General features: G+C 45.1%; 1 protein-coding gene across 1 annotated transcript; it reads right to left on the bottom strand.

The window, feature by feature from the left end:
- Positions 1–1,838: 1,838 nt before the first annotated feature.
- On the bottom strand, positions 1,839–12,904 carry ST6GALNAC6 (ST6 N-acetylgalactosaminide alpha-2,6-sialyltransferase 6). The gene is given in 7 exon segments (XM_083380325.1): positions 1,839–3,802; positions 3,899–4,006; positions 5,301–5,698; positions 6,831–6,869; positions 6,871–7,017; positions 8,526–8,590; positions 11,915–12,904. Coding segments are annotated over 6 exon segments (897 nt in total). The 5' UTR covers positions 8,541–8,590; positions 11,915–12,904; the 3' UTR covers positions 1,839–3,612.
- Between the last annotated feature and the right edge of the window lie 1,203 nt (positions 12,905–14,107).

The raw sequence follows: 14,107 nt of genomic DNA, 5'->3' as shown, positions 1-14,107 counted from the left end.
TCTCTTTCTCTCCTCCCTCCCTCTCTCTCTCTCTCCCCCCCGTGTATGAGCTTCAGCCTGCCGTCCTTCTCCACTTCCCACTCCTCTGATATCAGCCCCCCCCATCCTCCCCATGCCGAAGCTCTTCCTTTCAACCTCATCCTCCACAAACTCTGTCCGAGGTCTCCAACTAGCTAGCAGGGCCCTTCCTTTCCTTAAAAACAATAGGAAAACCACACCAATATTCTTTTTTTTTTCCTTTAGAAAGACCCACCAAGCCCACCCACCCACCCACCCCTACCCACCCAGGACCAGCCTCCAGTTCTGCTTCCTCCGGCCTGGTTTAGCCCGGTCTGAACGTGACTGCGGATGGCCCTTTCCTCTTTGCCTCCCCGCCACCCCCCGCCTTTTGAATTTTTTTTTCCAGGGTGTGTTGGTGTTGTGGAAAGCCAGGAGGGCCAACGTAGAGTTTCCCCGCTGCTTTTTATGGGAAGCACCACAGGCTCAGGACGTCTGGCTGCCCCGGTTGGTCTCTGTCCAAAATCGGTTGGGGAAAAAAAAATCACGTGTTCAGGTGGCTCAGAGAGGAAACAACCGGCCTGGAAGACTTGGAGAAAAGGGGTCAAAGGAAAAAAAATAATAATAATTCTCTTTTCCTCCCCGTCTCTCTCTGCCGAGTAGTGGGAGCAGAGGAGCGTGAGCTGGGAAGAACAGGCAGCCCTCGCAGTGGCGAGCGAAATGGAGCCCCCAATGGATGCGGCCCCGAGAGAGAAATTGGATGGGTGAGTTTTGCCCCCTTGTATGGTTTTTTTTCTTGCCGCCTTTGTTAAGGGAACGGAGGACAGTGTTGGATTAGTCGCCTGGTGGTTAAGTGAATCGTAAGGTGTGCCGGGGGGAGAAAGCCTGGCCTGTTTGCCTGGCCCTGTGCCAGGTCGGGGGTAAGAAAAGACTAGGGCGATGTAATGCTGCAGTCCTATCGTCTTGCCCCCAAAGTGTAGGACATTACGCTTAACCAGGGGGATTCTGGGAACTTCCTTCCTTCCTATTCTTCTCTTTTCCTTCGTGATATTCTTTCCTGTTTCTATATTAAGTGTAATTCCTTGTTCCCTTTCCTTCCTTCCTTCCTTCTATTCTCTTCCCTCCCCTCCTCTCTCTTCCCTCCCCTCTTCTCCCTTCCCTTCTCCTCTCTCCCTTCCTTCCTTCCTTCCTTCTTTCCATACTCTTACCTCCCCTCCTCTCTCTTCCCTCCCCTCTTCTCCCTTCCCTTCCCTTCTCCTCTCTCCCTTCCTTCCTTCCTTCCTTCTTTCCATTCTCTTCCCTCCCCTCCTCTCTCTTCCCTCCCCTCTTCTCCCTTCCCTTCCCTTCCCTTCTCCTCTCCTCTCTCCCTTCCTTCCTTCCTTCTATTCTCTTCCCTCCCCTCCTCTCTCTTCCCTTCCCTTCCTTCCCTTCCCTTCCCTTCCCTTCTCCTCTCCTCTCTCCCTTCCTTCCTTCCTTCTATTCTCTTCCCTCCCCTCCTCTCTCTTCCCTTCCCTCCCCTTCCCTTCCCTTCTCCTCTCCTCTCTCCCTTCCTTCCTTCCTTCCTTCCTTCCTTCCTTCCTTCCTCCCTTCCTCCCTCCCTCCCTCCCCTCCCCTTCTTTTTGTTTTCTTCTTTCTTCTTTCCTTTTCCACGCTCTTTTGATTCCTTTTGTCCTCTTCTAAGTTTAGTTTGCATTAGCTTGTACTATGGCCATCAAATATAAGTATAAAAATTTAATAAGTAAATAAATAATACATGAATAAATGTCCTAAGCACACAAAAATCCATATTTTGGGGGGAGGCGGGCGGGGGGGGGGGGGAAAGGAAGACCTTTTTAGCCAAGTCAACGTTTATTAAAAGTTTCTTCTTTAAGATTCATCAAACACGTCAAAGCAACCTTAACAGTAAAGGAAGGGCAGAGGCCGATAAATGGTCAACCGTCTCAGAATGCATGGAAAGGCAACAGTGCAAAATCCAAACGAAAACATCCTCACCGCCATCGCTTTGGTACCAAACTTTTGAGGAAGGGGCTCCAGAAAAGCGCTTTCTCTCTCTCTCTCTCTCTCTCTCTCTCTGTGTGTGTGTGTGTGTGTGTTTGTGTGTCATCTTTTAACCTGGCTGTTCCAGCTAGGGACAGTAGGCATGGCAAGCCAACAGGTACAAATTGCTGAATTGAGAAAGATGAATGGAGGGGCCAGGCTTCGCAGGGGGAGAAACAATGCGAAGAGCGATTCTCTTATTGAATTTTTGCCAATCGCGTCATTTGGGAGCTGGCAAATCGGGGGGTGAGGGGGGACAGGGCTGGGTTGCCAAGCTGAATAAGCTGCCTGAATTGGCTGGGTGCTGGGGCACTGGGCACCCACCGTGGAGCAGAAAAGTAAGATCACAATAGAATCGGGCACCCCTTTCCTTGACTGCGCAGGTAAGGGGGGGGGTTCTCCGCTTGCCCAGCAGTAGATAGGAAAGCCCTTCGGAAACTTTTTTGGGGGGCTACTCCCAGAGCAGGGGGTAGGCAACCTTGCCTCTTTTGTGACTCCTGGACTTCAACTCCCAGAATTCCTGAGCCAGCCATGCGGAGGGGAAAGGGAGAGGTTTCCCAGCTGAGCCATGGCTGGCTGAGGAATTCTGGGAGTTGAAGTCCACGAGTCATTAAACAACAAAAAAAAAAAAGACAAGGTCGCCTTCCCCTGGCCCAGATGGATTGGATGACCGCCGGAGGGCTGCTTCCTGTCTTCCCCCCGCTCTTTATTTTAAATTAAATTAAATTTAATTTAATTTTTTCTCTCGCAGGGAAAGGGAATAAATAAATAAATAAATAAAGAGCAGCACAACGCTTGCTCTCCCCCCCCCGCCCCGATGCCCCAAGATTACAACTCCCATCCTGCCCAGCTGTGGGAGGGGAGGTTTGGCCCAGTGGCCCCCTCTCTTAAAAAAAAATAAAATAAATAGATAACACCTTTGGGGGTGGGGGACTAAGCAGGTCAAGCCAGAGGGGTCGAGGGCAGCTAAGCAGATGGTGAGGCCGCGCAAGTCTCCTCTTCCCTGATCCTGAGCGAGTTGGCTGGGGATAATGGGAGTTGGAGTCCGTAGATCTGGAGGGCGCCCCCCACCCCACCGTTCCAGGATCAAGTCTCTATAAAGTCGAACAAGGCAGCGAAAAAGAACCACAGAGAGAGAGAGAGAAAAAAATCTGTCTTGCAGAACTTACCAACTGCTAAGCATCCAACTAAAAGCAACTCGGATGGGTTTCCACCCAGCTGTGGGATCCTCAGACTTTTAATTTCCCACCATGCCCCAAGGCGCTCCTCTGTGGCATGATGGGTAATAACACAGCCGTCCAGGAACCAGAGAGAGAGAGCGGGGAAAAAATATCTCTCGGACAGCTTTCCACCGAGCTCCACCTAGAAGCAACTTTTACAACGGGGTTGAGATGGGCTTCCACCCAGCTGTGAGATCCTCAGACTTCTAATTTCCCACCGTGCCCCAAGGCGGTCCTCTGTGGCATGATGGGAAAGCTAAAAAAAAACGTCCAGGGTCTGCTAGCCAGGCCCAGCTAGGGTGGGTGGGGTGCCTGCGGGATCCCGGTTTTTTGGCACTTGTGTGGTCTCCTCGTGGCCCTATTCCCACTCGGGGTGAGAGAAAGTGATGTTGTACAGGTTAGCCCATCTGGCGAAGACCCGTTTCTCGGTGATGAACCGGTGGTGGTTCCCTTTGTGGCTGTGTTCATTCCGGATGTACGTGGTGCATTCGTCCGGTCCCTTCGGTTCGTAGTAGTGGTAGGGTAACCGGTGAGGAGGGGTCTTCTTGCTAGCGGGGAGAAAGGCCAGGTGAGGCCGAGCAAGGGGGACCCCCCCACACACACACCTCCTCCCCAGCCTTGGAAGCAGGCCTGGGGCAACTTACGTGCAGTAGCTGGGAGGCACCATCCCGTAAACGTGGAGTTTGTCGCACAACTCGACGGCGATCACCATGGTAAACCAGCCGGTGCTCAGCCACGACCGTGAGGTCTGCCTGAGGAAGGGCGGAGGAAAGCAGTGAAGGAAAGGAAATATTTTCGACATTTCCTTTTTGGGGTGGTGAGACGGCAGGAGGAGGAAAGGAAGAGGCTTCTGTTTGCCTTTCGCCAAGGCGCAACGTGGCTAGGTCAGAGTTCCTCAAGCTTGGCAGTTTGAGGGTGTCTGGACTACGCCTCCCAGAATTCCTCAGTGCTGGCTTAGAGGCCATCGGTCAAGTGTCCAGCTGGCGAATCCAGAAAAAGAAACTCATTCTGTCACTCTGCAACTCAGCTTCTCCCTTTCTCTCTCCCCCTCTCTCTAATCGATCATCTATGCCTATCATCTATGTATCGCTATCTTTCCATCCATCCACATCTGTCTATCTGTCTGTGTCTGTCTGTCTGTCTGTCTGTCTGTCTATCTATAATCTACCATCTATTTATCATCTATCTCTATCAATCTCTATCTATCTGTATAAATCTATCATCTATATCTACCTATCTATAAAAATTTAAATAAATAAATATCTAAATATCTGTCTATCATCTATCTGTCTCTGTCAATCTATCTCTAACAATCTATCATCTATCTATCTCTATCAATCTATCTATCATCTGTCTATCTTTATCAATCTCTATCTATCTATGTACTGTATCTGTATAAATCTATCATCTATATCTACCTATTTATCTCTATCTCTAAAAATCTATCATCTATCTATCAATCTTTCTATCATCTATCTATCCATCATCTATATCTACCTATTTATCATCTATCTCTATCAATCTATCTCTACAAATCTAACATCTATACCAACCTATCTAGTTATCTATCATCTATCTACTATCAATCTATCATCTGTCTGTCTGTCTGTCTATCTATCTATCTATCTATCTATCTATCTATCTATCTATCTATCTATCTATCTATCTATCTATCTACTATCTATATCTATCATCTATCTCTACCTATTTATGTATCATCTATCTATCTCTATCAATCTCTATCTATCTATCTATCTATCTATCTATCTATCTATCTATCTATCTATCTATCTATCTATCTATCCATCCATCCATCCATCCATCCACCCGGGGACATTATTTAAAGTATAAAACTTTACTGAACAAACCACATGGGCACAGAAGAAGCAAAATCAGTCTCTTCTCTTGAATCTGTTATGGGAACCGGCCAGCCACGCTGGAACATCTGCTCGGGGTGTCTTGAGGCTAGGAGTTCCACAGGATCTGGGCTCAGGATGTAAAAACCCCCACCTGCCTTCCTTCCTTCCTTCCCTCCTACAGGCTCACCTGTCCTTGCCCGTCTCCTTGTGGAACAAGTCGTCAAACTGCTGCATGCGCGTGGGGGAAGCCACGAAGGCGGTCATGTTGGGGAAGCTGAGGCCGACCCGTTCAATGAGCTTGACGATGCTCTTCTGCATCTTGAGGGGGGGACCCCAGAAAATCAAGATGTTCTCGGGGGTCTTGTTGACGAACTCCTGCGGCCTCTTCAGGACCCGGAAGGCGCTGGAATGAGCGACGACGCGGAAGGTGGTCTTGTTCCCCACGTCCTCCGAGAAGCCCGTGGTGGGCGCGTCGTTCATGCGAATGGTGCATTCGGTCTGGTCGATGACTTCGCCCAGCTTGCTGCCCAGCAGATGACTGGAACTGGTTATGAGAACGCACTGATCGCAGTGACGGTCTAAGGGCTGGCGGGTAGAAAGTAACCAGGTTGGAGCAAGGAGAGAAGCTGCTTTGGCTTCAACAATCCGGAGAAGGAGGAGAAAAAAAAAGAAGAGAGAGGGGAAGAAGAGGAAAACGGAGGAGGAAGAAGGTGTGGGAGAAGAATTGGGGAAGGAGGAAGAAGAGAAGGAGGCAAAGGAGAAAGAGGAGAAGAGGAGGAGGAGTGGTGGAAAGGGAGAAGAGAAAAGTAAGAAGAAGGAATGGGAGGAAGGGAGGAAGAGGAGGAAGAGAAGAACAGGAGGAGGAGGAGATGGACAATGAGAAGGAGAAGAAGACAGAGAAAGGGAAGGAGCCGTGAAAAAAGAAGGAGGAAATGAAGAAGAGGGGGAGCAGATGGAGGAAGAGGAGTTGTCAAAAGGGAGAAGGAGGAGAAGAGAAAGAGAAGGAGACAGAGGAGGAGGAGGAGAAGATGGAGGAGAAGAAGTGAAAATGAGAAGGAGGAGACAGAACGAGGAGAGTAGATGAAAAAGGGAGAAGGAGAAAGAGTTGTCAAGGGAGAAGAAGGAGAGAAAGAGAAGGAGACGGAGGAGGAGGAGAAGATGGAGAAGATGGAGAAGAAGTGAAAAAGGAGAAGAAGGAGACAGAACGAGGAGAGGTAGGAGATGAAAAAGGGAGAAGAAGGAGAAAGAGTTGTCAAAAGGGAGAAGGAAGAGGAGATAAAGAGAAGGAGACAGGGGAGGAGGAGGAGGAGGAGAAGATGGAGAAGATGAAGTGAAAATGGAGACAGAAAGAGGAGATGAAAAAGGGAGAAGAAGGAGAAAGAGTTGTCAAAAGGAGAAGGAAGAGGAGAGAAAGAGAAGAAGACGGAGAAGGAGAAGATGGAGGAGAAGGACAAGTCATTTGGCCCCTTTGACCCTTTCAAAATCCAGATTGGGAAACCCCTTCCCTTAAAATTACCCCCGGAATAAGAAAACCACCATCCTTTCTTTGCTTGTTGACATCCAGAAGACGGATAAACCTCTCCAGGTCGTTGAGACGCCTTGGGCAGAAAATCCCTCTGACCTGGCTAGAACTCAGAACCTAAAGCTGGCAGGCCAGAGAATCCCCCTTTCCCACAACGGGGCGGGGGTGTGTGTGTGACCCCAACCCACCCCCTACCTTCCCTCCAGAGACAGGCAGGTATTCGCCTTTCACCCCTCCACTTCTTGAGGCTGGAGGGCAACGGGGTCTTGCTCCGGGGAGCGGCGTAACGGAGGAGGCCGCCTTCGTTCCGGCTGTTGGAATTGTAAATGATCAGCAGCATGAACAAGGCGAAGAGAATCACCAGGACCACGGCGTGGGGGCTCTGCAGGCGCCGAGACAGAGAGAGAGAGAGAGAGAGAGAGAGAGAGAGAGAGAGAGAGAGAGAGAGAGAGAGAGAGAGAGAGAGAGAGAGAAGGGAAAAGAGACCACCCGGTGATCAGGAGGAGGTCAGCCAAGAAGACAAACCTGTTTGCGTTTCCCTCCCCTCCCCCCTTCCCGCTCGCAGTTTTCGTTCCAACGTTTGCGAAGGTTTGACGCGTTCGCTTTGGGCAGCCTTCTGCTGTCTCTCAGCCTGAATTTTTGCAAACGCCCATTTGGCTTATAAATAAAGTTTCTCCCTGTTGCGATGGAGCCACATTTTAATGGTAAATCGATAGAGGGGGTTTTTTTTATATATATATATACATATATACATATATACATATATACATATATACATATATACATATATACATATATACACACACACACACATACACACACACACACACACACACACATATATAAACAAACAGGAGAAAAGTTACATCTTCACCCATGTTGCTTCTGTCGAGAAGGGTAAAAACAGGCCGAAAATTCACTCCAAATTGAACAGGCCTTTCAGCCCAAGCTTGATGGGTTTGGGGGAGGGAAACACACACACACAAAAACCCTACAGGGAGGGGCTTTCTAACACACACACACACACCCTCCCAAGGTCTGTCTATTTCCTGGACCACAAGACCCCTAAAAGTCAGAATAACCCCTAACCCTTCGCTGCCTAGAAAGAAAACTTTGCAAAGAGATGCATGCAGCAGGGGAGTTAAATTTTGCAAGACCTGTTTTAACCCCGGGCAGATGGAAATTCCCCTCCCCTCCTCTTTATATTCTGGGGAAGGTGAGGGGGGGGGGGCTCCTGCTAGAAATCTCACCTTCCAAGAAAAGATGGTGGGGCACAGAGTCCTTTGCCCCAATTTCCCCCTGCCGATGCACTTCAAATTCATGGCTGTCCTCTCTCTCTCTCTCTCTTTTTTTGCATTTTGCTCTTTACTCGTTCTGCCGCCCCACCCTTCTCTGTCCCTCCCCTTTCTGTCTCTCACTCTCTCTCCAAAGGAGCTGGACTCCAAGCCCCATCAGCCCCAGGCCTTGGGTGGGGTGGGGTGGGGAGGATTAGCTATTAGGAATTTTCTGGGCCAGATGGGGGGGGGCGGGAAAGGAGTTATCTCTTTCTTCTCCTACCCACCAGCAAAGTCAACGGGGGGGGGGGGGAAGATGGATTCGCTTGACGACCAAATGATTCAATTAACAACAGATTAAGAGTTTAAGCAGGGATTTGCTTAACTGCCCTGGCCCAAAAAAAAAAAATGGCAGTAAAACTGGGTCCCTTTGACCCCTGCCTGGAAATTCCAGCCCCAATGGCTGGTCGTAAATAATCAAATTTTGCATTTTGCAAACTATGTTGATTAGGGGGGAAAAAAGCATTCGGCCGCAGTTTGCACCACTGCCCCATTTAAACCACACATCCAGGAGCAGGGCGGTAGGAGCTGAGTGCATCCTTGCAAAAATTCCTACCTTGTGGTTTTTCATTGTGGTGTCCGAAGTTTAGGGTGGAAACTCAGTCACTCTAGCCCGACCACCTGGATTAAAGCGAAAGACACAAAGTCACCTCCAGAGCGCCAGGTTTGTCTTCAAACCTTAGAATCCCTTTGTCTTTCATTCATTCTATCACTCTAACCACTCAACCTCTCTCTCTCTCTTTCTCTAATCTGTCATCTATCTATGTTGATTACCTCTCTCTCTCTCTGTCTGTCTGTTTCTCTGTCTTTCTGCCCATCTGCCTATCTATCTATCTATCCATCCGTCTGTCTGTCTGTCTGTCTATCTATCTATCTATCTATCTATCTATCTATCTATCTATCTATCTATCTATCATCTATCATCTATCTCTATCTATCTATCTATCTCTATCTATCTATCTAATTTATCTACTCTATCTATCTACAGTACTCTACCTACTCTATCTATCATCATCTGTCTAAGTATCTGTCTATCTATCTCTGTATCTGCCTGCCTCCTTCCCTCCCTTCTTTATCTATCTATCTATCTATCTATCTATCTATCTATCTATCTATCTATCTATCTATCTATCTATCTATCTATCTATGTCTGTGTCTGTCTGTCTATCTCTATCTATCTATCTATCTATCTATCTATCTATCTATCTATCTATCTATCTATCATCTCTATCTATCTATCTATCTATCTATCTATCTATCTATCTATCTATCTCTATCTATCTATCTAATTTATCTACTCTATCTATCTACAGTACTCTACCTACTATCTATCATCATCTGTCTAAGTATCTGTCTATCTATCTCTGTATCTGCCTGCCTCCTTCCCTCCCTTCTTTATCTATCTATCTATCTATCTATCTATCTATCTATCTATCTATCTATCTATCTATCTATCTATCTATCTATCTATCTATCTATCTATCTATGTCTGTGTCTGTCTGTCTGTCTGTCTATCTATCTATCTATCTATCTATCTATCTATCTATCTATCTATCTATCTATCTATCTATCTCTATTCATATCTCTCTCTCTATACACACACACACACACACACACATACGTACACACACACATACACACAGAGTGTTGGACTAGAAGACCTCCAAGGTCCCTTCCAACTCGATTATTCTGTTAAAAACAATTTTCTGGCTCAAGTTAAAATACCATTTCATTTTGTCCAAGAAGAAATGAATTCCTTTGAAAGGAATTGGGGGAGTGATATTTTGCACTGATTTGCAGGGTGATCAAACGCGGGTGAGTTTAAGCCCTGCATAAAACACCCTTTCAGGGTCTGCTCCCATTTATTTAAACCGTCTCTATAGCCCTCCGATCTTGTAAGCAACTCTCGGAGGCTCCCAAACTCAAGCCACTCCTTGCCTTTCCTTTCTCAATTACACTACCTTAAATCAACCTTTCCGGCAAAGATTATTTCTTGGGCCTTCAGGGTCCCAGCTTGAAAAATGGCAGAAAAAGAATGAGCAGCGCTTCAGTCGGTTGGAAGGAACCATACAAAAGCATGGTTTCGAAGCACAGTGCCAAGTTGTGGCTTAACACTCAGGAAAACCCCTAATACTTTATCCCGAAGTACCTAAAATATTGGCATCTCCAGCCAGAAATGGGCATTTTTCTTCTCGCTTTCTGAGATCCAAATGGAAGCAGAGATCGTTTTGTTTGAGCTCTGCTCCCTGGCAGCGAATGGAGAAATACACTAATTTTCCGTAAAGGGAGGGAGGAGAGAGGGAAGTATGGGCAAACACAAGGCTAGCAGTGAGGAGAAAGTCCAAGGGACAAAATGATCAACTTGGATTAACTTTGTTATCTGAGTTTCTCTGGATAATCCCTGTCTCCTTTAGGCAATCTCTGCCGAACAAGAAATAAATAAAATAAATAAAATAATATATATATATACATATATACATATATACATATATACATATATACATATATACATATATACATATATACATATATACATATATATATATATATATATATATATATATATATATATATATATATATATATATATATATATATATTTGACTCGGGTCGAATCCCGAGTGCCGCGTAACAGAGAGCGCACGTAAAAAGGCAAGTAGAAAAATAGGGACCACTCCGGTGGGAAGGGAACAGCGCTCCGTGCGCCTTTGGCGTCTAGTCATGCCGGCCACGTGACCACGGAGACGTCCTCGGACAAGCGCTGGCTCTTCGGCTTTGAAACGGAGATGAGCACCGGCCCCTAGAGTCGGAAACGACTAGCACGCATGTGCGGGGGAACCTTTACTTTTACTACATATATATATGTAGGTTCGAATCTCAGAAGGGTATGACTGACTGATGAAGACTAATGAGTCAGAAATGCATCTCAGCCTCCCTTAATTCTTTGTTAGTAATTTACACACACACACGTATATATATATGTGTGTGTGTGTGTGTGTGTGTGTGTGTATGTATATGTATATGTATAATCATAATAGTAAATTTGGAAGGGATATTGGAGGTCATCTAGTCCAACCCCCTGCTCAGGCAGGAAACCCTATATCATTTCAGACTACACACACACACGTGTATTATTATTATTATTATTATTATTATTATTATTATTATTATTATTATTACTACTACTACTACTACTACTACTACTACTACTACTACTACAGCTTTATACAACCCTAGTGAGACCACACCAGGAATACTGCAGCCAATTTTGGTCACCCTATCACAAAAAAAAGATGTTGAGAGTTTGGGGAAAAAATTCTGAGAAGAGCAAAGGCCTGGAGACCAAAACATATGAAGAACGGCTGCGGGACCTGGGTTTGGCCAGTCTAAAGAAAAGAAGAAAGAGGGGAGACATGATAGCAGTGCTCCAGTATCTGAGGGGCTGCCACAAAGAAGAGGAGGGGGCCACGTTATTCACCAAAGCACCAGAGGGAAGGACAAGAAACAATGGATGGAAACTCATCAAGGAGAGAAGCAACCTGGAATTAAGGAGAAACTTCCTGACAGTGAGGACAATCAACCAGTGGAACAGCTTTGCCCCCAGAAATTGTGGGTGCTCCATCACTGGAGATCTTTAAGAAGAGACTGGAAAGTCACCTGTCTGAGATGGCGTAGGTCTCCTGCTTGAGCAGGGGGCTGGACTAGAAGACCTCCAAGGTCCCTTCCAGATTCTATTCTATTCTATTCTATTCTATTCTATTCTATTCTATTCTATTCTATTCTATTCTATTCTATTCTATTCTATTCTATTCTATTCTTCTATTCTATTCTATTCTATTCTATTCTATTCTATTCTATTCTATTCTATTCTATTCTATTCTATTCTATTCAAAAGGAAAAATAATCTGGAGGAAGGTGGGGACAAACTCCCTCCCCCTCATTTACCGTGGCAGGATGTCTCCTTTGAGCGAAAGTGGGGGCACAGCAAGGAGGGCCTTTTCCTTCGTGTCGACGGCGCCATTTCTGTCTTCCAGATCGGTCTTCCATGGGTCTGGAATTTCTTTCTCTGAGTCTCACATCACTGCTGGGGTCCAGAGAGAGAACTTGCAAGGAGAGCTGTGGAATAACCATGGTGCATGTCAGGATGAGTGCTAGGCTTATGCTCAAGCAAAAAGGAAAGAAAGAAAGAAAGAAAGAAGGAAAGAAAAAGAAAGAAAGAAAGAAAGAAAGAAAGAAAGAAAGAAAGAAGGAAAAAAGAGGGAGGGAGAGAGAGAAAGAAAGACAGGAGGGGAAGGAAGGAGGGAGGGAAGGAAGGAAGGAATAACTAACATAAATCATATGGGTGGGATAATAGGACACCCTATTGGAACAAGAAAGAAAGAAAGAAAGAAAGAAAGAAAGAAAGAAAGAAAGAAAGAAAGAAAGAAAGAGTGAGAAAGAAAGAGAGACAGAGGGAAAAGGAAGGAAATAATTGAAATAGAAACAGAAATAATAGAAATAGAAATAATAAGGACTGGGAGGGGTTAATTTACTCGGTGGTCCAGCCACCTGGTTTTTGAAGGAGCGGAGGAGTTAAAAGGGCTAAGACCAAGCTGGCATTCTGGAGGCAAGTTGTTCCACTGTTTAATAGAATAACAGTGTTGGAAGGGACCCTGGAGGTCATCTAGTCCAACCCCCTGCTCAGGCAGGAGACCCTATCCCATTCCAGACCAATGGCTGTCCAGTCTCTTCTTAAAAACCTCCAGTGTTGGAGCACCCACGACTTCTGGTGGCAGGTGGTTCCACTGGTTAATTGTTCTCACTGTCAGGAAATTTATCCTTAGTTCTAGGTTGCTTCTCTCCTTGAACTAAGGAGTTGGAACAATTAGTCACTGGGACGGCTCGCCTCCAGAAGTGGAATGACTTGCCTCTAGAAGCAGGAACGGCTGTTGGAAGAATTTGGGAAATGTGTAAGAAAAAGCTCTTTTTCCTACTTCAAAAAAGGATTTGGTATGCAAAGGCATTTATAGCCCACACTTGTAAAAATGCAGTTTTCACAAACAGCATTGTTTTAAAAATTGTCTTGGTCCAGAGATGGAAGGCTGGCTGCTGATTAGAGGTTCCCGAATAGCAGAAATTTATTTTATTTTATTTTACTTTATTTTATTTTATTTTATTATTTTATTTTATTATTTTATTATTTTTTATTATTTTTTATTTTATTATTTTATTTTATTTTATTATTTTATTTTATTTTATTTTATTTTATTTCATTTTATTTTATTTTATTTTATTTCATTTATTTTATTTTATTTTATTTTATTTTATTTTATTTTATTTTATTTTATTTTATTATTTTATTATTTTATTTTATTTTATTTATTTTATTTTATTTTATTATTTTATTTTATTTTGGGAAGGGGGGTTGACCAAACTACACGATGCTTGCCAATTCCACATTTCAAATGTCAAAGGGAATGTCTTGTTTTGCCTGTTCTGAACCTCCCCCACAAAAAAGGGGGGGGGGCTGTTCCCATCCCATCAATCCACAATTTTGATTTGATTTCTTCTTTCTTTTTAACCAGAAGCCAGTGAGGCAACTGGCTTCATAAATTCCTGCTTGAAAATAAAATAAAACCACCTTTAACCTCTTCATTACCATTGTCCGCCCCCTCCTCCAAAAAAGCCCCTCCCCCCAAAACAGAAAAACTTCAGAAGTTTGGGGAGCCCATGGCAGTTTCCCCAAAAGTAGGGCTGCAGTTAATTAAGGATGATGGGCATTGCAGTCCCCTTTCCCACCACATTTTTACTTCTAATCCCTTTGTCTGATTTATTCAGGTGATGCGAGCCAAGTCTGAGTGATGCTTTTAATTCAGTTCTCATTTCCAGAGAGAGCTAATGACTCAGAAGGGCCTGATGCCATGTTTAAGGAATATTTTTCTGATTGGCACCTATTCATATTTTGAAAAAAAAAAGGGTGGGGAGGGGTGGGGAGGAGGAAGACCTGGCTAACATAATGTGCCTTTTGGGTCAAATCCAGAAAACTGCAGCAAGAAAAGGCAAGTTCCGAGTTTTAAACAGCACTCAGAATGTGAATTTGCTGCATACAAACCAGCTATGGCTCAACCTAACAATGATACACAAGCTATCCATGGTTTA

Source organism: Vipera ursinii (genome assembly GCF_947247035.1).
Source record: "Vipera ursinii genome assembly, contig: scaffold_150, whole genome shotgun sequence".
NCBI classification, from domain to species: Eukaryota; Metazoa; Chordata; class Lepidosauria; order Squamata; family Viperidae; genus Vipera; species Vipera ursinii.
The sequence above is the reverse complement of the archived record's forward strand: the minus strand, read 5'-3'. Positions and strand labels throughout refer to the sequence as shown.